Source organism: Neolamprologus brichardi, chromosome 19 (assembly GCF_056152115.1).
Source record: "Neolamprologus brichardi isolate AB-2024 chromosome 19, ASM5615211v1, whole genome shotgun sequence".
In the NCBI taxonomy this organism is placed as follows: Eukaryota; Metazoa; Chordata; class Actinopteri; order Cichliformes; family Cichlidae; genus Neolamprologus; species Neolamprologus brichardi.
This window is the reverse complement of record NC_142122.1, coordinates 3,137,062-3,159,430: the sequence shown is the minus strand read 5'-3', so window position 1 is coordinate 3,159,430 and position 22,369 is coordinate 3,137,062. Positions and strand designations below refer to the sequence as shown.

Genomic DNA, 22,369 nt, shown 5'->3' with positions numbered 1-22,369 from the left:
TCAATGCGGCCTTTTCTCTGTGGGTTTATCGGTCGCCCTGAACGATTTGATTCTTTTCACCAACTGTATCAGTTACCCGCTGAATCGGTTTCTTTAACCTTGTTTTTAACCTATACTGATTGTAGAAACACAAATATGGCACGATTTATAAACAACGATTAAAGGAAGAATGAATATTGCGGAGATTTAAAAAAGCAGAAGCCGCTAAAGGGAAGATAACTCAACTTATTTCGTTCCTAAAAAAAGAGTCGTTAAGCCCGCGAGTCATTCAAAATAATCCAATCATCGCGAACGTCACGTGAATGGAAATTTCCAGAAGCAGGTTTAAAGCCCGCTGCGGTCTCTTCCCGCCTACATTAGAGTGACGACGGTGGAAGAGTAAACTGCGAGGAAGACGCTACGATCGCTTTTTTCTTAGCTAATTGGCTACAAACCAACAAATTCGAGCATTTTGAGCTCCTCTCTCAGTTTTTCGTCTTTTGATATACTTCTGGGGGGCAACAATTTGCCACAGCGTTTGCCCTTTGAATCGACTTCAACAGAAAGAAGACCTTCTAGTTACAGTCGAACTGGTAAGACAACGCCGTTGGCTTTATTTTATTTCTAAGTTAGTGTTACACGAAACGGTTTCAGATAAAAAAACAAAAAACAAAAGGTTGTGACTAATGCAGATTGAGTGACGTGGATAAATTATTATTTGCGAATGTTGCTCAACGATAACCTTTAAAAGTTGTATTTTAACTGCTGCTCAGGGTTACGTCAACCCGGAACTTTCCAGTTCAAGCCGGTTTAGCCGGTGAGGTTACACAACACTGCTTTGCTCACTAGGGGCAGCACTGAAAGTGGTTATGCAACGGTTATGCTGTCTTTTAATAGACATTTTATAAGCTGTTTAATGTTTAGGGAGCAGTTTTTAGTTTTAGCTTGCCTTGAAATGTGATATTACCAGTGGTCTGCAGTCAGACTTGCCAGTTATGCAGTCGCGTTTTGCTCTCTAGGGGCATCATTGAGAAAGTGGTGGTAATGCCACATTAAAAAGACTTAGTTCCAGTAAAGTATTTAAAATTACTGAGGCGTGCTGACCACTGGAATGCTTTCGACCAAAACAGGCGCAGCTTGATGACATCATCAACATGCGATAGAGCGGTGTAGTCAAAATCTCTATTTTTGGCCAAATTTATATCGTTTCTATCGTATATCGTTTCTATTGCCCACCCCTAACTCAGAGTAGCTCAGATCCAAGGCAGGCCAAACCTCTGTGTTACAACCTTCACAAATGTCTGCGGTATCTATACAACTTTAACTTCAACTTTAACTCCTTTAACTTTTAACCACACAATGACTGACCTGCAATTATGAAAGGCACACATTCACACCTTCCTTGACTCTCAGCACAGATCTTCCATTATTCCATTGTGACTGTGTATGTGTAGGACTGGCATTGCATTACTACAGCACAGTGCTGTGCATAAAAGCAGACCAACCAGGTGGGAGAATCTCACACACACATCAGGATGGCCTCCGTATCACTGCCAGCAGGAAGAACCTCTCCACGCAACAAGCTTTGGCCTTGCTTCAGGAAATGGACGAAGCAGATTCTGATGGAGGAGAGGTTTCATTTGTCCAGCAGGCCACTGATACCTCCTCAGAAGAATCTGAAAAGGAGACGGAACAAGAAACCAACATGCCTCCACGGAAGGGGAATATGTCTGCAGTGCAATCTCCTTACTTGGGAAAGGACCCCAGTGATCAGAAGGGAGAGAGGCTGGCAGAGAACGTGGTCATGAAACTGATGGAGCCGTTTTTGGATGATAGGAGAAATGTCACAATGGACAATTTCTTTACTTCACTGTCGCACAGACAAACGACGTTACGGGGCACAGTGAATAAAATCCGGCGTGAACCTCCTCAACTTGCGCGGATGTATTCCGTAAGAGCAGCAACACGCAGGTGGCCAGTAGTGGTTTTCTACAATATGCTGGACCTGGCGGCGGTGAATGCCTACATTTTGTACAAGGCATGTACAGGGTGGACAGGCAAAAGAAGATTGTTTCTGAGTCTTCTAGCTCAGGAACTTCGTTGCGATTCATACAGCACAAGGAAATATTAACACAGAGGCAAGCTGCTGCAGCTGCTATGCCAGGGACTGTAAAGACAACGCAGTGCCAGGTGCAAGAGAGCTGCAACAGGAATCGCAGCAAGTTTACCTGTGCAACATGTCAGAAATTCACCTGTGACAAATGCAGGGATGATGGACACTGGGTCTGCAAACGCTGTAAAATTTGAAACACTGAAACAACAGACTTGTGTACCCATATATTGTGAATGTCTGTCTCTTGTATCGATTTGGCAGGAATTTCTGCAGGTTGTAACACAGAGGTTTGGCCTTGGATCTGAGTAAACAAATGCCAATGTTGCCCGCGCGCAGCAAATCAACATTTATTAGTCCCACAAGTGGGAAAATCTGCATTGTTATTGCAGTAAAGTGGACAGTGCAAGACAAAAGCAGCAAACATAAAAACTGTACAAAGAGCACAGTATAGAAAGTGTACTATACAAACGTCTGGAAACATAAATATGGACACGTGTATTGAAAAATATTGGTGTGCGTGTATACACACATATTGTGTGTGTGTGTGTGTGTATAACTAGACTTTATGCATGTTATGTAAGGTGTGGCTATATAAATATATGTACTTTGTGTGTATGTATGTTTTATGGACAGGCATGCATGAGAAATATTGCACATAGAAACTACCATGGTGTATTGTAGGTTGCAGGTAAGGAAAGACCTGAATCTCTCCTGGTTGGGGGCTGGGGGAGGGTGTGTTTGCACAAAAAAAGCAGGAGAACAATGGAGCTGAAGGCCTGTGAAAGCGGGGTGGTAGGTGTTAAGTTCAGGGGAATTTGCGCAGGGCTAGTAAATCTAGTAGTAGGGACTTGCACCAGGGGAGAGAGAGAGGAAAAAAACAAAAAGCTCAGTAATTTTAGTGTTCTCGTCGTTTTATGCAGGTTTTCTTTTCTCTTTCCAGGCTTTGGCAGAAGACCAGACAATGGCCAAGGGAACAGGCCCTCATTCCGAAATGGCCCGTGCTCGCCAGAGCGATGGCCTCAATGTGATCTTTGACCAGAAAAGCCCCAGGTCATCCCGATTCTACTCCATATCCCGCTCTGTGTCCAGGAGCAGCTATGACAGCAGCCACTCCTCAGGCTCTCACAGAGGGCGTGACAGACCCAGACGCTATTACAGATCATCTTCATCGTCCTCATCATCTTCTCCCAGGAGCAGGTCCTCTCGCTCCAGGTCACGCTCCTACCCCCGCTGCCACAGACGCTCCTCTCGCTGTCGATGTGACGACCACAGCAGACGCAACAGAGGTCGTTCTAGTCATTCCCCACCCCGCTGTTACAGGGCCCACACTCGCTCATTCAGATGCTCGCATCGCAGACGGTACAGGTCTCCCTCCAGGTCCCGCTCAATTTCCCGATCCAGGTCATCCTTCCGCAGGTCCAGGGGCCGCGTGAGCCAGTATCGATGCAGATTTTCACAATCCCCATCCAGGAGCCGATCCCGATCTGTTGGACGTTCTGTCAGCCTCAGTCTGTGTGGTAAGCTTTAGTTGATGTCAGTAGAAATTGTCAGCAAGTAGTAATGATGCTCGTATTAAATGTCCTCATTTGGTTTGTGTCGAGCAGATAAAAGGGAACTCCTCGAAGCTGCAAAGGCAAACGCCATGAAGATTCTGGGAGTGGAGAAAATGGAACTTCCTGAGAGTGTGAAACCAATCCTGTCAGAACCAGAGCGTGAGCCAGAGAAAAGGGTGAGACACTGCCCCGAAAAGACCGCAGCACAGGTGAGTGTGGCAGGAAACCTGCCATTCACTGAAGGCGAAGCTTTTAATACTCTAAAGACTTAGATTTGCATTTTCTTTCCATATAAAGACGAGGGATATGAAGAAGCTTAGAAATATCTCCTGTGCACAGCAGTGCTCTCCTTTAACTTTTAATCACAAGGTAGAGGTTAATGCATTGTTTTTAAATGATTCAGCACTCAGACTTTATAGCTGTGACTATATTGTGGTCTGTGTTGTTGACTTTCCTGTCTTGTTTAACCTTTTGGACCTTGAGGGGAACATATGCTCTTTATTTATTCCTGTCTTCATAGATGACATGACAGTGGTCTCCTTCACTCATCGGCACCTGGGATTAAAGGGCTGTCATGTGACTTGGGTGATAACAAAATGTACTTGTAATCTTCACAATCTGCATTTTCTCCACTAGAGGCCAAATAAATGCAAATGTATAAGTCACATCTCACATTTTAGATACTTGCTAATTGCACACATAGATGCAGCCAACTCAGATGTGTTATTACTGATTCACCTTGTAGAAAGGAAGTAAAAAATTTTATATTACAAATGTATTTATGCTTGCAGTTTAAGTGGGTTGTTTATTTAGCAGAGCCCTCCACTCGCTGATGGAGCGCACGTGTGTGGACTGCATTATAGAGCTAAAAACAGATGAAGAACTCCTCTCCATATACCAAAGATAAGTTGGTACACATGGCCTGGTTGGTGTGCTAAGGGGCTGGGAAAACTGCGTGACCACCATTCTGCAACTGTAGACAGAGAAGCCTTATATATTTTTTCTTTTTATTAGGGTTTTTTTTTAATAATTTGTTTTTAGATTCTTTTTCAAGGTCTTACCTTGAAGCTTGGATTAAGTGTTTGGGGGTTGCATGAGAGCTGTAGTTTGTTGAAGATATACCTACCTACGCAGTAGAAAAGCTTAACTGTGTTAGAAGCAGTTAATCTAATATCACCTTCACAAACTGTCAAAGCTCACTCTGCCTCCAGTTTGGGGCTTGTGAGTAACTACTTGTTGTCCTTGTTTTTCAACAGGGCACAGAGGAGGAGCCTGATGACGTCTGCAGCCAGAGGTTGTCCCAGAAAGGAAAAATAGCTTTCAGCATTAACGTAAGTGACCTAAACTAAAGTGAGTTTTCCTTTGTTTCACACTGCTCTGAATCACTCGTGATAATAAAAATTTTTTGTTTGTTTTCAGAACTCTGTTGCTAAGCCAACAGCGACAGCTCCTCCTACAGCAAGGGTAACTCCCCGAGTGGACAGCGTGGAGCGCAGCAAGCCCTACGGCCAGTGGATCCCAGTCAGATCAGGCCAATCCTCGAGTGCACGCAAACATACCTAAACCCGCACTCACGGGGCAGAGCACATGGACACTGTACATGCTGTATATACTGTACATATGAGATGTTCACACGTCGGTGTTTTCTTTCAGATGTTAAAGATTTATGTGGGAAGAAGTGAAGAATCGTTCAGGTGGGATTATTTTTTTTTCCTTGTGTTTTTTGTCATGTTTATGGACTCAATAAAGTTATTTCACATAATACTTGTTTCTGGCTGTCCTTTCATACTTGAAGGCGCAGCAGTGCCAAAGACTTGTGTAATTTTTTTTTCCACTTAAAAAAACCCCCAAGGGTTTGGTAGTTAATTTCCAACTACTAAGAGGATGACTTTAGTAGTTGGAAATAAGCTGGAAAATGACCTGCAGTATCTGAAATGGCCACATGGTGTCAGCATTTCCACTGCCTGCAAGACTGGTTATATAAAGGCCTGCTTCCAGAAGGTTCCTGACCTCAATTGTCAGATCTGATTTGTTCAGCTGATTCAAGCAGTGGTAACGCAGATCAAAAAGTGCATCTCCAAAACCTTGAACATTAAAATAAAATCTATTAGAACAGTTATTGGTAAATCTGTACCTGTTGTAACATAGCATGATATGATACTTCTACATGTTCTTTTAGCCCAGGTTAACACCTCTAGTTATAATGCTGTACATCTACTTGACTGGGCCTGACTTGACTAGATTTGGCTTCCAATGGGTGAGACATTTTTGTAGTGTAGTTTCTTTTATACAGCAAAGGGTGATGGAGTATTATCACCCTGCGGAGTAGGCACCATGGACAGCCAACTTTGAATGCAAAAACTTTCTTAAGGGGATGTCCTTGGTTCTTGGAGCTACATTTTAAATAGTGGTGTTGGAGAATCTCAACAGTTCAGGATGTGTCTCAAAGTATGTTTGCACATGTTTCAATAAATCGCTGCATGTATTTAATATTTTCCAGGCAAAATATAATATAAATAGTAGTGCGATACTGGTAAATCTGAGCTGATACTCAGAAAGGTGGATTCACAGCTTTGATCGCCTTACTGCCAGACTAAACGTCTCTGGCTGTAAGCTGACTTGTAATTGTGATTAATGACTGATGGGAGATACTGCACACAAACGCATAACAAAGCAAAGGCACAGCAGGGAGAAAGTGCTGATTACTTAGTACTGACACACAAAGCAAGTGTTGAGCTTGTTTTAACAGGAAAAGGTGAGAAGACAGGTTTATCCTGACATTCCTGCGTGACTCAATGATCCCCCCACCTTTATGAGCAGACAATGGCATCAGTTGTGCCTTAGTTTTATTAAATCAATATTGCTTTATAGGACACACCAACTGTCGGTTGGCTGTGAATGAATCAAAAGTGTCAGACACAACTGTGAATTTATGCAACGTTTCTACAGCCAGTGTCCTCAGGCTAATCAGATAAGACTTCATAAACCTGAACACCAACAGCTCCAAATCAGAGTCAGATATCAAAAGGAAAATCTGAAGACTTCCCCTGCTTCTCATCAGCAAAACATAAACATGCATTGTGTTTAAGAAGATCTCATAAATTTACTCTAAGGGTCTGACTCATCCAAGTAAAATAAAATTCAAGTAAGGACACATTTCATTTTCATTTAACCCTTCTGGCTTTGTCCTGTCGCTGCTTATCCAGTAGAGGGCACAGTGACCCTACATTCAGGCACGGAAAGCTGTTTGCATGTCTGCTCTGAAGTCACAAGGCTTTGTGTTCACATATCTGCTCTGGGAAAGTTAGTGGCAAGATGCAGGTGATAAAAGGGATAAATTGAATTACCCAACTGTTGCTCAGCGTGTCGTTCTCTTCGTGCACCTATGCTGAAACCCCGTTGGCTGACATTCTGTGCTAAACATGCCCCCAAAGAGATTCAATGGTGAGTTAACGGTTCATTCTCACGCTCAAAATCTCTCTCGTCATGAGACCACACACAGAAGCAGCCACAGGAACAAAAAAAAGCACAAGTGTGCAAGATAATGAGATAATTGGAAGTGGTTTATTAAAAAATAAGAGTTCAGAGACAGACTTTTCATACTGTACAAGCAAAACAAGAAATATTACGTATGTCAGCTCAAAAACCTGGCAACACTGCGTTTTCGCTCATAAATACAGAGACTTTAAGCAAGAAGGAAAAAATAAAAAGCGAAGCTCTAAAGTGACCTGACGTTCTACACCGCTGTGCCCCTCTCCAGGTTTTGCTTGATCTCTGCTGTGTATTTGCCATAGAAACGCTCCGCCTTCTTGTTGAACTTGGCGTTCCTCTCGTTGATGTAGTCGATGTCGGCGTCGTCGTTGTAGGCCCTGCGTCGGCTGTACTTGGACCGCTTCTCAATCCTGACACAAAGCAAAAATAAAAGCAGCTTAGAGACATTTTCATAAACCGGCGTGGCCTCCAACTGTGGCAGATCCAATAACAATAACTGGCTGCAGGCAATAATTTGGAAGCATGCATTTTTAAATTTGGCAAGCCGAGTGGCGATGGAAAACCTAGCGCACGTACTCGGAGGAAAATACTGTCAATTTGTGAGCTCCTACTCCTCATCCACCGTGTCTTCAAAGCATTGTTGTGCGTCATACCCTGGCAACCGAATCCTTGTCTAATGCCCTGCAGTTGCATCTCCAACACAGTCCTTCGACTGTCTTAAATATAGAAGAGCTTGGGGGAAGACCGGGGTAACAAAAAGGTCAAAGATTTCTGGAGGAAAGAGAAAACCTTCAGCTGAGTGACATTAAAAGTGGGTGAGGTAGAAGGTACTGTTAGACCTCTTTGTCTCGCCACCTTAAAGTAGCCTCCAGTGTGGTTATCAGAAAGCTTTGCAAAAGCATCACACCATCTGTCTGACATTTAGCCGTGCACACAGGCTGTTCAGGTTTGACAGTGCCCCGACTATGACCCGGTTCCCCCATCACGTGCCCTAGTCGGTCACTTACAGACCGGCCAACACTCATTTAATCTGCGAGATCTCCGAACTTTATTCAAAACAGTTCTGTCTGAAAGTTCTGAACTGAAAGCATCTGCAAGGCTCTGCAGGTCTGCTGGAGAATTTCAAGGGAGGAGACATCCAGTCACTGGCTGCAAACAATTTTCAAAACCCCCCCAAAAAACAATGTTATATTTGAACATTTGAAATACATAAAAGCATCATAACTCATGGATGTCACCATATGTGATGTTATGATTATCATATCGAGAACCAGCGGTCGCTTATGAGACGAGCAATGGCTCGGTCACATTAACAACAGGATGGCAACTTTGTTGCTATTATGAAACACTGGTGGTTTTGTTGTCACCGTACTGATTTTTTCCACATTCTTTGACTGACTACAAGCAGCTGCAGCAAGAAACAGGTCACCCAGAGGCTGAAGACGTTGCATGCTCGTCAGCGTGAGGCAACCCATCTACAAACAATCGCAGTTGGACTTGGACTGACTAAGCAAAGGTTTGCACAGTCATTTCACCAGCGGGTGCAACTTGTTTTTGATGGATCTCAAGTGATTCAAACTACATCACAGTTTCTTGAGGCATTTTCGAAGTTCTGTTTCAAATCTCTGAGGTTCTGGAAGTTTGATGTGACTGAAGACAAGCAACAAATTTCACATTCACACAAGTTAATTTCTGTATTATCACAAACAGACTGCATGTAATTGACCCTTTACTCGTGGGCTGAAAACAAACAAACTTTGTCTTATTACCATAAAAGTTGCTCCCAGTCTTATGAAGCAACTATTTTGCAGTATCTTGATTGTGCTCCGGTCTCCAACCACTGTTTTCCTCGGTGTGACTGCAGCACAACGGAGCTTTCATAGGCAGTTAGCAGCCCGCGGCTTGTCACCAACTTGATCGTATTAAAACCAACTTATTGCTCAAACTTTGTTGTCAAATTGCACAACCAATCACCTCCTCTTCCTGGCATAACAAGACGTGACCCTGCCAGCGTTTAAACCTTGGTCAGAAGGTGGCAGATAATGAACTGCCTCCTATCCTCATTTGGACCAGAATTTATGCTCCGGGGTTGAATTCCTCCACTCACAGAGATTGCTTCCCATTGCCTTTGCTTATCTTCACACTGCGTTTGTGGTGTGCCAGCGTTGGGAAGCAGGGAATTAACTGACACGAACCCACGGTCATCCTGAGACACGTGACAAATCAAACATTTTGGGCAGCTTTGACGGTGCAAACCAATCATAATAACCAAGCTTTAACCAAATCAGTGCTTGGCTTCTCTTCCACACTGCCACAGGTGGATAAAATTCTGTTTTACGTCACATGCTTGATTTTGTGTAACCACAGAGCATCAGTGGGTATAGAAGTTTATCTTAGCGGTCTGCCCAGTGAAGATATATATTTGTAGATATAAAATTTACTGATGGTCAGAAGTGGATAGGGCACTGCTTTCGTGAAAAGTGTGACTTACTGTTTCTCAACATCCTCCACCATGCGGTCAATGCCATCCTTTGTGGGAACATGGGTGCCGTAGATCAGGCTATTGGACGTGGGGTGGAAGTCCTCACCGCTGTGGAGCGCCAGCAAAACAATTAGAAATGCATAACCACAGATAATCGGCACTTTAACATTCCTAAATCCACTTTTCTATCCCATCATTGTGATTATGCTCATCCTAATGATGGGATAGAAAAGTGGCTTTGGGGCCAGTCGTGAGTCGTCATCCATCCTTCATGAATCCATCCATTCATCCTTCATGCATGTGGCGGCTTTTACGGGCCGGAAAACACCTCCGGGCAGTGAACTCCTCTCTGACCTTGGTGCGCATTCTCCACATTAAAAAAAAATCTTTAAATTATTTCTGGAGTGTGCAGCTACGTTAACATATCGCCCAGGGCAAATCAGGGATATGCGAATTAATATACAGAAAATGCTTTGCGCACACATGATGGCGAGGGTTATAGGTCAATATCACCAAGCTTCGTTTTCTCAATTAATTTTACTTGACTGGAAATTTCACAGTTCGGGTCACAGAAAGACCTCATGCATCATTTTTATTACACTGTTAGAGGAAACTCATAAAACGAACTCCCAAGGACATTTCTTCATATTTTGAGTGGTCTGTGTAACCGGATTAATAAAGACTCCAGAAATGCTAGTCAGTTAAATGTAATACTTATTTTAATCAACGTGCAAAATCTAACTTTCAACATACGTTAGTTAATAATAATTGGATAAACTCATTAAGAAGGCCAGCTCTGTTCTGGGATGCACCCTGGACCCAGTGCAAGTGGTGGGAGACAGAAGGACTCTGGCCAAAATAACACCTGTGATGGACAGAGTCTCTCACCCCATGCATGTAAATGCTGCTGAACTGCAGAGCTCCTTCAGTGGCAGACTGCTGCATCCTCGATGCATGAAGGAGCGTTTCTGCAGAGGTCCTTCCTCCCTGCAGCTGTCAGACTGTACAATCAGAACTGCTCCCAACAAACATAGATGTTTACATCTGCGCAGTAACTTGCACTATTTTATCAACCCATTCACACTATAACCAGATTTTGCCTCTTAACTTCGTTTAATTTAATTTAATTTAATTTAATAACGGTACAGTACTCTGTTTTTGGTAACCATTGTTTCTGTTTCTGTTCTTTGTCTTGTGTACTGTTTGTTTGTATATGTGTCTTTCTTGCTGCTGTTATACCCAAATTTTCCCATCTGGGACAATTCAAGGATTCTTCTTCTTCTTCTAGTTTTGGTTCCAAGATGCAGTGATGCCTTTAATGGGGGTTTTACTACAAAGATGCGCCAGTAGTAGTAGTAGTAAATCTGTAAAACAATGGGCCTTGTTTTTGTCGCTCCAATTCCCTGTTTGCTCCCTGTCACATGGTGATGTGCCAAAAAAAAAAAAAAAAAAAATCAATGTCAGCTGCCATTTTGGCGTTGCTTTGGCCAGTTTGCACAATTTTTGGTGGGAGACTGATGTGGTGGTATCGTCCAAGCGACAGCAACTATCGCTATACTGCAGTGACTTCCTGTGTGATGACGATGAATGCTACCCAGTGGAGGGTGTACTGGGAACGCAAATGTCCCCAGTTCTGTGATTTTGAGTGTAAAGAAGCTTTCTGTGCTGTGCGCTTCTATATCTATTCATATTTCCCCTGCCAGCAGCCACTCACCACCTGGCTGGAGAATACAGAGGTTGCTTGGGTTTCCTGAGGTCCTACGGAGGCCCAACTCACCTTTCCTCCTTTTGCTTCTCGTAATTTTCCATGTCTGGCCTGATCTGCTTGGTAAGCCTCTGGTACTGCCGGAACTGGGCCTCTGCATATCCTGTAGTCCATCATGTGTGCGTTTGTGTGAGAGGAGGAAAGGCAAAAAAAAAAAGGAGTTATAATTAGTGGAACAAACAGCAAGCAGGCACGAGGCTCAGCAATCACAATCTGCGGCTTGTTAAGGAGGGCTGAAGAGGCATCTCTCCACCTCACCCCCCCCCCCCCCCCTTTTTTTTTTTTTTGAAGCCCCTCTGCTGACTATTTTCTCCCCAGAGGTTTTAATTCAGCGGAGGTTTTGATGCCACACATGGCAGCCATATTTAGGAGACACAGCAAATGTTTTTTTTCCAGCAGATTAAAGCAGGAGCAGTCTGACACGGTAAGGCCAGGATCTGTGTTCACAAAGCTTCCTGATGCTAAAGGTTGTTCCTAGTCACAAAAATCATGGTAAAGATAAAAGCTATTCACAAAGGCATTCCTCTTCTATTCCAACTCTTCCAACAGGAGCTACACTAAACCTTGCCATCACTGAAAAAGTACAGATGGTGTGATGAAAAGTAACGGCTACCAAACAGTCAGAAAAATCCAACCAGCACCAAAATAGACAGAAAGAACGGTACAAATAGCAAAAACGAGCATTTCCATAAGAAGCTGGCTACATTTTGCTGTAATGTAGGCTCAAAGCATCTTTCATTCATCTATGTCACTCAAATTCTTTGTGATAAAGAAATTGGAAACTAAACAGAAGACGAGAATCACGGTGCACCACTTTCTCAAGAGTAAATTAAGTTAAGTAAGTATCAAGTAAACGATTGGACTGAGGCTCTTTGGCGTGACAAGAGGGTTGCCCACGGCTAAAATAAAGCTGTTTGATCTGATCACCTTTATAACATCTGCAAAAGGATTCCTCAGCCAATACAATCATTAGACGTGGTCTATTTTTACACCGTATTAAACATTGTTCAGCAATCATGCTGGACGTTAAAGAGGACGAGAATCATGCAATCAGATTAGAATTCTTTTAGGATTCAAGCTAAATAAGGTGGTGCTGTTAGCCTGCGCTTCAAACTTGATTCAAACAGACATTTTTTTTGGTAGGCTGGTGACAGTCTGGCTCTTCCAAAGAACACAGGTCAGCTGCAGAGTTTCTGTGTATGCTGACAAAAAGTAAACAGAAGGGTGTGTTCAAGAATAGTCTCCTTAGAAAGACCTCAGAGAGGTCTTACGTTAGCCTAGAAAGTACCAACAAGAGGAATTTCAGCTTATAAGTGATTTAGGAAGTTTTTTATAGCAACTCTGAGCAAAGAAGGGACTAAAAATGTTACATCCATTAGGACGTGAAGCTAACATTGTTGCTAAATATGATATATTTAAATAAGTAAATAATGGAAAAAAATATCTTAGTCTTGGACATAATGATGAATCACTCGCTGATATTTGCTTCTATACATTAACTCAAATTTCCAGGAGAAAATCAGCTTTTACCAGCACACTGAAGTCCACTGCCTGTAAAAGCTTTTTTAAGTCTAAGATGTGAAAATTAAATGCACCATGAGTGCTGTGCAGCTGTCTATGATCACTCTGCTGGTTAAATCTGGGCAGACCTGTTACATTTTTCCTGCTGCCAAATATTTTACTGACACTTTAACATTACCGTGTAGGCGAATATGAGCGAATCTTTAATGGGATCGACCACAGATTTTTATCGCTGTTCACTATTTCCTCTTTGTTTTTTTAAGTGCCAGCGATGACACCAATATAAATGCAGCGTCGTGTTGTGGCTAGTTTCTACAGCTTTGCAACCACTGCTATTATGGTGGCATGTTTAACCAATTAGTCCAATAACCACACTATAAAATGTTAGACTGCACAAGTAGATGATAAAGTCATCTGTCACTCATCCTTCTCCGACTCCACTTTCTAACACATTTTTTGCCATTAATAAATAGAAGTCATTAGAAAATAATCTGCATCTGTCTTTAGTGGAACAACTGACCTGCAAATCCTGTGTCAGGATTCTTTTTCTTCTTTTTCCTCTCCCACCTCTCTGCATCGTCAGCAGTGATGTCCAGCAGTTTCACTCTGTTATAGTCCTCCCCACGAGCAGCACACTCCTGAATCAGAAAACGATAATTAATAATCAGCTCAAACTGGGAAAAATTCAGCTGCACCACCACAAAACCTTTAGATATTTTGATTCTAGTAAATCCAGCATAAAACGGCCACAGTACTTTTGGGTAATGAGATAACACGTTATGTTGTGCTATATAGAAGAGAAACAGAATTTTCTGACAATGCCTGGAGGTGATTCACTTTACACTTTGGAGCAACTGCACTAATGATGATATGAGATTGACAAGGATGCAGTTAATACAGCTGTCGTGGATACCTAAAAATCACTTTAAGAGTCCTGGTGGGGATTTTGCATGTTCTTCGGTATGATGGTATTTAATTATCCTGAAATTAGGACCGGTATATCAGTACATCCAGTGTACCAACCCAGGACTACTGAAAAACTGAAATACCTTTTTCTTGTCATCTTCAGCGAGCTCCCACTCCAGTCGGGCTTTCTTAGCCTCCCAGTTTGAGGGCAGCTTTAACCTCTTGTCTTCCTCCACGACCTCCTGGTGATTGAGTTTACGTGCTTCATTCTGCAGTGACAAATAACACAAATGACAGGTTTGAGGAGAAGCTGCATGAAAGAAAAAAGGGAAAAAACAAAAATACAATACACCTATAAACCTCTATACCTCATTTCATGGGTCACACCTGGCCCAATTTGATCAAAATGGTTAAGAAAAGTAAGAGTAACACACAGTACTTATCTTTAGAAGATGTTTACAGAGACATCTGCTGTTATAGTACATCAACATATCTACTGTTGGAAACCTACAATTCAATAACCATGTGTTTTGAACTTGTCGTGAAGTCCTACAATTCCCAAAAAAAGCTCTACCTTGAGTTGCTGTGAACACACCTTTAGAAGTTAAACTTTCAGCAAATAAGCTTTTAAAAAAAAGCGGGGTTTTTTGTGTTTTTTTTAAGCTTATTTTGTGGCAAAATTTCAAAGCAGTATTTAGACTTGGCAGGTGATTCTATACATGCGGTCTTTATGCCCTGATTACTCTCCAAGTGCACTGGGGGGTGTTATAATGGCTGCATGGTCCAGAGAATTGCTACTGATACCAGCAGCCCAAGTTTAAGAACATTATTTCCTTACTAGAAGAAAAGTTCTTCTCTTGTAAACAAGAACCAATGAACAGCCTTAGATTTTCTTTTAAAAAACAAATATTCAACAACAGATCTCACTTTATCCACATTAGTCACACCATCACGACACTAGGAGCAGCAGTGTGTTTCATTGAAAAACTGGGTTAGTTAATGACCTTACTGCAACTGCCATCCAGAGGGCCGGTGTCACTTGGTGTTCGCTCGCTCTGTGGTATAGTATCGCTTCCTGTTCCTGCTCAAACACAGTGGTGTTTCTGAGTAGCTTATTTGCTTAGCAGTTTAATTAACAACTTTTAAATACATTCTTTTTTTCACAGTATAATCTTCACGTGCTTCAACCGAAGCACACTTTCTGTGTACTCACTACCTAATTTATAGCCAAAGTATTCACTCACTGTCTCTGTACTGTTTCGCTAGCTTAGCTCGTAGCCGACCCGTTAGCACCATGGCTACTTCACCTGTCCCTTCTGCACTTTCTTGCTCATTGTGTCAGATGTTTAGTTACTCCTCGGCCTCCTTTAGCAGTAATGATATCTGTAACAAATGTAGCATATTTGCAGCTCTGGAGGCCAGGATTACTGATCTGGAGACTCGGCTTTGCACCCTTCTCTCACCCTTAGCTAGCCAGGCCCCTGTAGCTGGTGCAGCCGAAGATAGCGTAGGCCCCGCTAGCTGTTCCCCGGCAAATCCCAAGCAGCTGCGGAAAGAAGGCGGCTGGGTAACGGTGAGGAGGAAGCATAGTCCTAAACAGAAGCCCCAGGTACACCACCAACCCGTTCATGTGTCTAACCGTTTTTCCCCACTCGGTGACACACCCGCTGGGGGTCAAACTCTGGTAATTGGTGATTCTGTTCTCAGACATGTGAAGCTAGAGACACCGGCAACCATAGTCAATTGTCTTCCAGGGGCCAGAGCAGGCGACATTGAAGGAAATTTAAAACTGCTGGCTAAGGGTAAACGTAAATTCAGTAAAATCATAATTCACGTCGGCAGTAATGACACCCGGTTACGCCAATCGGAGGTCACTAAAATCAATATTGAATCGGTGTGTAACTTTGCCAAAACAATGTCGGACTCTGTAGTTTTCTCTGGTCCCCTCCCCAATCAGACCAGGAGTGACATGTTTAGCCGCATGTTCTCCTTAAATTGCTGGCTGTCTGAGTGGTGTCCCAGAAACGATGTGGGCTTCATAGATAATTGGCAAACCTTCTGGAGGAAACCTGGTCTTGTTAGGAGAGATGGCATCCATCCCACTCTGGATGGAGCAGCTCTCATTTCTAGAAATATCGACAAATTTATTAAACCCCTCAAAACATGACTATCCAGAGTTGGGACCAGGAAGCAGAGTTGCAGTCTTACACGCCTCTCTGCAGCTTCTCTCCTCCTGCTACCCCCCCAAAAACCCATCTCCATAGAGACTGTGTCTGCTTCCAAAAAGACAAAAAACAAACTAAAAACCAGCAACAAACAACTTAAACATTTACAAAGAAAGAACAATACAGTATCCACATCTGAACCAAAGAGTAAAACAGTGAAGTGTGGATTATTAAATATTAGGTCTCTCTCCTCCAAGTCTGTTAGTACATGACTTAATAATTGATCAACAAATTGATTTACTCTGCCTTACAGAAACCTGGTTGCAGCAGGATGATTATGTTAGTTTAAATGAATCAACACCCCCGAGTCATTCTAACTACCAGAAATCTCGAAGCACAGGTCGAAGGGGCGGTGTGGCAGCAATTTTTCACACCAGTCTATTAATTAATGAAAGACCAAGACAGACTTTTAATTCATTTGAAAGCCTGATGCTTAACATTGTCCACTCCAGCTGTGAAACTCAGAAACCAGTCTTACTTGTTATCATCTATCGTCCACCTGGGCCTTACACAGAGTTTCTGTCTGATTTCTCAGACTTTATATCTAATTTAGTTCTGAGCTCAGATAAAATAATTATTGTGGGTGATTTTAACATCCATGTAGATGCTAAAAATGACAGCCTCAACATGGCATTTAATCTGTTGTTAGACTCAATTGGTTTCTCTCAAAATGTAAAAGAACCCACCCACCACTTTAATCACACTCTAGATCTTGTTTTAACATATGGCATAGAAACTGAACATTTAACAGTGTTTCCTGAAAACCCTCTCCTGTCTGATCATTTCTTGATAACATTTACATTTACAATAATTGATTACGCAGCAATGGAGAGTGGACTTTATCAAAGTAGATGTCTTTCTGAAAGCGCTGTAACTAAGTTTAAGAATATAATCCAGCCACTGTTATCATCGTCAATGCCCTGTACCAACACAGGGCAGAGCAGCTATCTGAACGCTTCCCCAACAGAGGTCGATTATCTTGTTAATAATTTCACCTCCTCACTACGTACGACTCTGGATACTGTAGCTCCAGTGAAAACTAAGGTCTCTAATCAGAAGTACCTGACCCCGTGGTATAATTCTCAAACACGTACCCTAAAGCAGATGACTCGTAATCTGGAGAGGAAATGGCGTGTCACAAATTTAGAGGATCATCATTTAGCCTGGAGAAATAGTTTGTTGCTTTATAAGAAAGCCCTCCGCAAAGCCAGAACAGCTTACTACTCATCACTGATTGAAGAAAATAAGAACAACCCCAGGTTTCTCTTCAGCACTGTAGCCAGGCTGACAAAAAGTCAGAGCTCTTTTGAGCCAACCATCCCTTTAACGTTAACTAGTGATGACTTCATGAACTTCTTCACAAATAAAATTTTTATCATTAGAGAAAAAATTACCAATAATCATCCCACAGATGTAATATTATCTACAGCTACTCTTAGTTCCATTGATGTTAAGTTAGACTCTTTTTCTCCAATCGATCTTTCTGAGTTAACTTCAATAATTACTTCCTCCAAACCATCAACGTGTCTTTTAGACCCCATTCCTACAAAACTGCTCAAAGAAGTCCTGCCATTGATTAATTCTTCGATCTTATATATGATCAACCTATCTCTAATAATCGGCTATGTACCACAGGCCTTCAAGGTGGCTGCAGTTAAACCTTTACTCAAAAAGCCATCTCTAGACCCAGCAGTCTTAGCTAATTATAGGCCAATCTCCAACCTTCCTTTCATATCAAAAATCCTTGAAAGAGTAGTTGTCAAACAGCTAACAGATCATCTGCAGAGTTTATTTGAAGAGTTTCAGTCAGGTTTCAGAGCTCATCACAGCACAGAAACAGCTTTAGTGAAGGTTACAAATGATCTTCTTATGGCCTCTGACAGTGGACTCATCTCTGTGCTTGTCCTTCTTGACCTTAGTGCAGCATTCGATACTGTTGACCATAATATCCTGTTAGAGCGATTAGAACATGCTGTAGGTATTACAGGTATTGCACTGCAGTGGTTTGTATCATATCTATCTAATAGACTCCAATTTGTGCATGTAAATGGAGAGCCCTCTTCACACACTGAGGTTAATTATGGAGTTCCACAGGGTTCAGTGCTAGGACCAATTCTGTTTACATTATACATGCTTCCCCTAGGCAGCATCATTAGAAGACATAGCATACATTTTCACTGCTATGCAGATGACACCCAGCTCTATCTGTCCATAAAGCCAGATAACACACACCAATTAGTTAAACTGCAGGAATGTCTTAAAGACATAAAGACTTGGATGGCCACTAACTTTCTGCTTCTTAACTCAGATAAAACTGAGGTCATTGTACTCGGCGCTGAAAAGCTTAGAAATATGGTATCTAACCAGATTCTTACTCTGGATGGCATTACCTTGGCCTCCAGTAACACTGTGAGGAACCTTGGAGTCATTTTTGACCAGGATATGTCCTTCAACGCACATATTAAACAAATATGTAAGACTGCGTTCTTCCATTTGCGCAACATCTCTAAAATTAGAAATATCCTGTCTCAGAGTGATGCTGAAAAACTAGTTCATGCATTTATTACTTCCAGGCTGGACTACTGCAATTCATTATTATCAGGATGTCCAAAAAACTCATTGAAAAGCCTTCAGTTAATCCAAAATGCTGCAGCAAGAGTACTGACAGGGACTAGAAAGAGAGAGCATATTTCTCCTGTTTTGGCTTCCCTTCATTGGCTTCCTGTTAAATCCAGAATTGAATTCAAAATCCTGCTCCTCACATACAAGGTCTTAAATAATCAGGCCCCATCTTATCTTAATGACCTTGTAGTACCATATCACCCTATTAGAGCACTTCGCTCCCGCTCTGCAGGCCTACTTGTTGTTCCTAGAGTATTTAAAAGTAGAATGGGAGGGAGAGCCTTCAGTTTTCAGGCCCCTCTTCTGTGGAACCAGCTTCCAGTTTGGATTCGGGAGACAAACACTATCTCTACTTTTAAGATTAGGCTTAAAACTTTCCTTTTTGCTAAAGCATATAGTTAGGGCTGGACCAGGTGACCCTGAATCCTCCCTTAGTTATGCTGCAATAGATGTAGGCTGCCGGGGGATTCCCATGATGCATTGAGTTTTTCCTTTCCAGTCACCTTTCTCACTCACTATGTGTTAATAGACCTCTCTGTATTGAATCATATCTGTTATTAATCTCTGTCTCTCTTCCACAGCATGTCTTTTATCCTGTCTTCCTTCTCTCACCCCAACCGGTCGCAGCAGATGGCCGCCCCTCCCTGAGCCTGGTTCTGCCGGAGGTTTCTTCCTGTTAAAAGGGAGTTTTTCCTTCCCACTGTCGCCAAAGTGCTGCTCATAGGGGGTCATATGATTGTTGGGCTTTTCTCTGTATCTATGAAGCGCCTTGAGGCGACATTTGTTGTGATTTGGCGCTATATAAATAAAATTGAATTGAAAATTGAATTGAATTGAACACCAAAAAGTGATTGCTGAAGTCTCTATCTGTGATATATTTGCTTATATTAACAAATAGACTGCAGTGAGCAGGATGTATAAGTGAGTTTTATATAAAATAAAGAAATTACCTGCTTTGCAAACATATTTATGACTGTGTTATTGTCACTACCCTGTATGATTAATTAAGTCCTTTTTGCCCAATCTTTATAGAGCTGTTGTGCTTGTGAGCTTCTGCTTTGTGACAGGAATGTTTTTTCGGGCTCAAGATGATTCGATGTCATTCATGAGAGATATGTTTGAGATATACTGGTCATATTCAAGCTTTGTTTTTCACATGCCACTGGTTTTCACACTACAGTGGCTCGATTCCGGCCTTTGGGACCCCAATTTGCTGACCATGCGGTCAAACATGAGGTTTCTGTGATTTTACGATACATTTGACTGAAGCTTTGAAGTTAAACATCTCACCCGTTTGAAATGCAGCTCTCGAAATTTTCGCAGTCTCGCTTCTCTCTTCTGGGACGCGACGGTTTCAGTCGGCTCCTCTTCGGCAGTTGCAGCAGACCCCTGCTAACAAAGACAGTTATCAATACAAGTAAAACGTTTTAATTCAAACTGTTCAATGAAGAAGAGACGCATGAGAACAACTGGCAGTCAGAAAGCTAACGCTTATTAGCCAAGACGCTAAATTCCCGTTAGCCTCGTACACAAAACACGACATTTTAACCAACAAACACGACGAAGAAACACAACTTCTGTCAGCAAAACGACACATCGCACTCTAAAGAGTTACATCCATCCACCGTATCCACTATCCATTAAATATAAACCTCAATAAAATACCAATAACAAGGAAAAAGCGCTAACCTCGCTACAAGACGCCATTATTGTGGTATTGATGCGGAAGAAAACAGGAAGTTCAGCACTAGCGCCGGATATTACGTACAAGAAGAAAGTAAAACGCAATTACAACAACAAAACGTAAATAAAGCAAAGATAATCGATTAATTGCTGAATAACATCGGTTCATATAACGGCAGAAATAAAATATGATATAATCACAGCTCCACTTTCAGATCATCAACTTATTTTTATTGAAATACACAACTTAACAACTAAATTTTAATGGACGAGTCACTAAACTTAATAAAAATAATATAATAATATAATAAAAAGCAATACAAATAAATAAATAAATAAAATACAGAATTTATAGAATACAGTTATTATACAAAATTCATACAGGAAGAATTGATGAAGATTACAAACTTAGAAAATAGTTTATAAAAGCTCCAACAACATATGTTATAAAAAAGAAAATCTATCATTAGAAGAACAAACAAATCTAAAAGATTTACAACTTAAGTATAAAAACATTTATATTTCAAGGGCTGAAGGAGCTTTTATTCATTACTGAAAAAAATGGCTAGTAAAGGAAGAAGAAGAATGTATTTTTCTTAAACTTGAAATAAAAAAGAAAAAATATTTCAAAATTAAACATCAAGAGTAATATAACTGAAGACCATATTCAAAATTCTTCTTTAAAAACAAAATCAGTGAAAAACTTTAAGTTACTCCTTTTATGGACTCACTTAACAATATTAAATAATCATGCAAAGATTTAAGGGGAAAAATTAAAATTCTCCTGGCACAGATGGATTAACTGTAGAGCTTTGTAAAAATCTTTAAGAAGCTATCTTTATTTCTTTATAAAGTAAGCACAGAAACTGGGAAGCATGGGTCACTTACCTCTATAGTGACTCAGGGACCAGTGTTGGTGTTATGGATGGGCCTCAGGGGGTCCAGGCCCATCCAGTCAAGTCAGTGTGTCCTTTCAGCTGAATGGTACTCGAACACTTCAACTAAGTGCCGTGGAAGCTCAGTTTAATTATTTAGCTCACAGTAATTGAGTACTTTTGCACCGGTCATGGAAACCAGCATGACTGAGTGGATTGGTCGATGCAGGTCACACTTTGGGAAGTACGACTTCTGTCTCTTTGAAATCAAAAAGAGGTGATTTTAAGTTGTGCAGCTAGTTTGAAAGCATGACCCTACTGAAAGCTGCAAAGCAAATTGAAATGTGTCGAAGATATTATGAGCTCACAGTCAGCTGTCCTAGTGTGAGTGAGTTCATAGATCCACTTCTGGTCCCATTATCACCAGTAAGCTGGCAGATGATACCACCCTATTTCTAAAGGATGAATATGAGACTAAAGATGTGCTTTATTAGACCTTCTTTTTATATGATATGTAAATATCTTAGAATGTCTTTAGAAACAAGTTCAACCCTCTGATGAAATCAGTTGAACACAGTTTTAGTTTGTGACTCCACAGACACCCATCTGTTTTAGGGCTTTAATTGCAAAAGCAGGAGAGTTTTTGCAGACTGTTGACACCAGTTTTTTATTTATTTGGAAAAACAAAAAACATACTATTAGGAGAGCTGTCTTAATGAATAAGCCCGATAAAGGTGGAATCGTTGCCTTTGATTTTGCAAGTCTTTATCACTTCACTTTTAAAATCCAATGGTTTCAAAATCTCATTAAAATCGGACCTTAAAATCTTGAGAGTTTCCCATCAATGGATCCAAAATGTTAATATGATGACCTCTGAGTCATTTAGTCATCCCTTTCACCTTGTGACATGGAGTGGCAACATGCTGGAAAGTGCACAGCCTGTCACCCAAATTGCTCCTGAAGAAACTGATGCTTGTGGATGATTTTAGTGGTCAGACCTTAAAAAGCCGAAACCCACAAACTGAACAACATGGCCCTTCGATAAGAGATGAATGGCTCAATCATGCAGCATGCCACAGAGGTCAGCTTGGTAAGTACAGCCTGTTTGCATACACTTGATTTATTTAATGAAACTAATTGTTCTTCACTCTAT

At 41.5% G+C, this 22,369-nt stretch overlaps 2 protein-coding genes across 6 annotated transcripts; one reads left to right on the top strand and one right to left on the bottom strand.

The window, feature by feature from the left end:
- The first annotated feature begins 330 nt into the window (after positions 1-330).
- Positions 331-5,407, top strand: rsrp1 (arginine/serine-rich protein 1). 4 transcript variants are annotated; one of them, XR_437613.3, is made up of 5 exons: positions 331-572; positions 3,033-3,609; positions 3,697-4,243; positions 4,462-4,976; positions 5,065-5,138. XR_437613.3 is itself a non-coding variant. In XM_006807485.3 (5 exons), exons 2-5 carry the CDS (start codon positions 3,054-3,056, stop codon positions 5,206-5,208), a joined length of 933 nt encoding a protein of 310 aa, XP_006807548.2. In that variant the 5' UTR covers positions 331-572; positions 3,033-3,053; the 3' UTR covers positions 5,209-5,407. The 4 variants fall into 4 exon arrangements, 2 of the variants coding, with proteins under 2 accessions (XP_006807548.2, XP_006807549.2); XR_437614.3 differs by having other exon boundaries at positions 4,459-4,976; XM_006807485.3 differs by having other exon boundaries at positions 3,697-3,854; positions 4,902-4,976; positions 5,065-5,407.
- A 1,783-nt stretch (positions 5,408-7,190) lies between these two features.
- syf2 (SYF2 pre-mRNA-splicing factor) lies at positions 7,191-20,419 on the bottom strand. Of its 2 annotated transcripts, none has more exons than XM_087832952.1 (7): positions 20,348-20,419; positions 19,949-20,047; positions 13,955-14,080; positions 13,426-13,543; positions 11,397-11,487; positions 9,629-9,727; positions 7,191-7,547 (listed from the first exon to the last, which is right to left on the bottom strand). In XM_087832952.1, the coding sequence occupies exons 1-7, from the start codon at positions 20,363-20,365 to the stop codon at positions 7,382-7,384; spliced, it is 717 nt and encodes a 238-aa protein (XP_087689078.1). In that variant the 5' UTR covers positions 20,366-20,419; the 3' UTR covers positions 7,191-7,381. The 2 variants fall into 2 exon arrangements, with proteins under 2 accessions (XP_087689078.1, XP_087689077.1); XM_087832951.1 differs by having other exon boundaries at positions 19,949-20,050; positions 20,348-20,396.
- Positions 20,420-22,369: the final 1,950 nt, after the last annotated feature.

Excerpts from the sequence above, each read along its gene's own strand:
- rsrp1 (XM_006807485.3), top strand. The coding sequence starts at position 3,054 with ATGGCCAAGGGAACAGGCCCTCATTCCGAAATGGCCCGTGCTCGCCAG. Across the intron at positions 3,610-3,696 it reads TGTCAGCCTCAGTCTGTGTG|ATAAAAGGGAACTCCTCGAA; the intron begins GTAAGCTTTAGT and ends TGTGTCGAGCAG. Across the intron at positions 3,855-4,901 it reads CCGAAAAGACCGCAGCACAG|GGCACAGAGGAGGAGCCTGA; the intron begins GTGAGTGTGGCA and ends GTTTTTCAACAG.
- syf2 (XM_087832951.1), bottom strand. Across the intron at positions 13,544-13,954 it reads CTGAAGATGACAAGAAAAAG|GAGTGTGCTGCTCGTGGGGA; the intron begins GTATTTCAGTTT and ends TTTCTGATTCAG. Across the intron at positions 9,728-11,396 it reads GAGAAGCAAAAGGAGGAAAG|CGGTGAGGACTTCCACCCCA; the intron begins GTGAGTTGGGCC and ends GGCGCTCCACAG.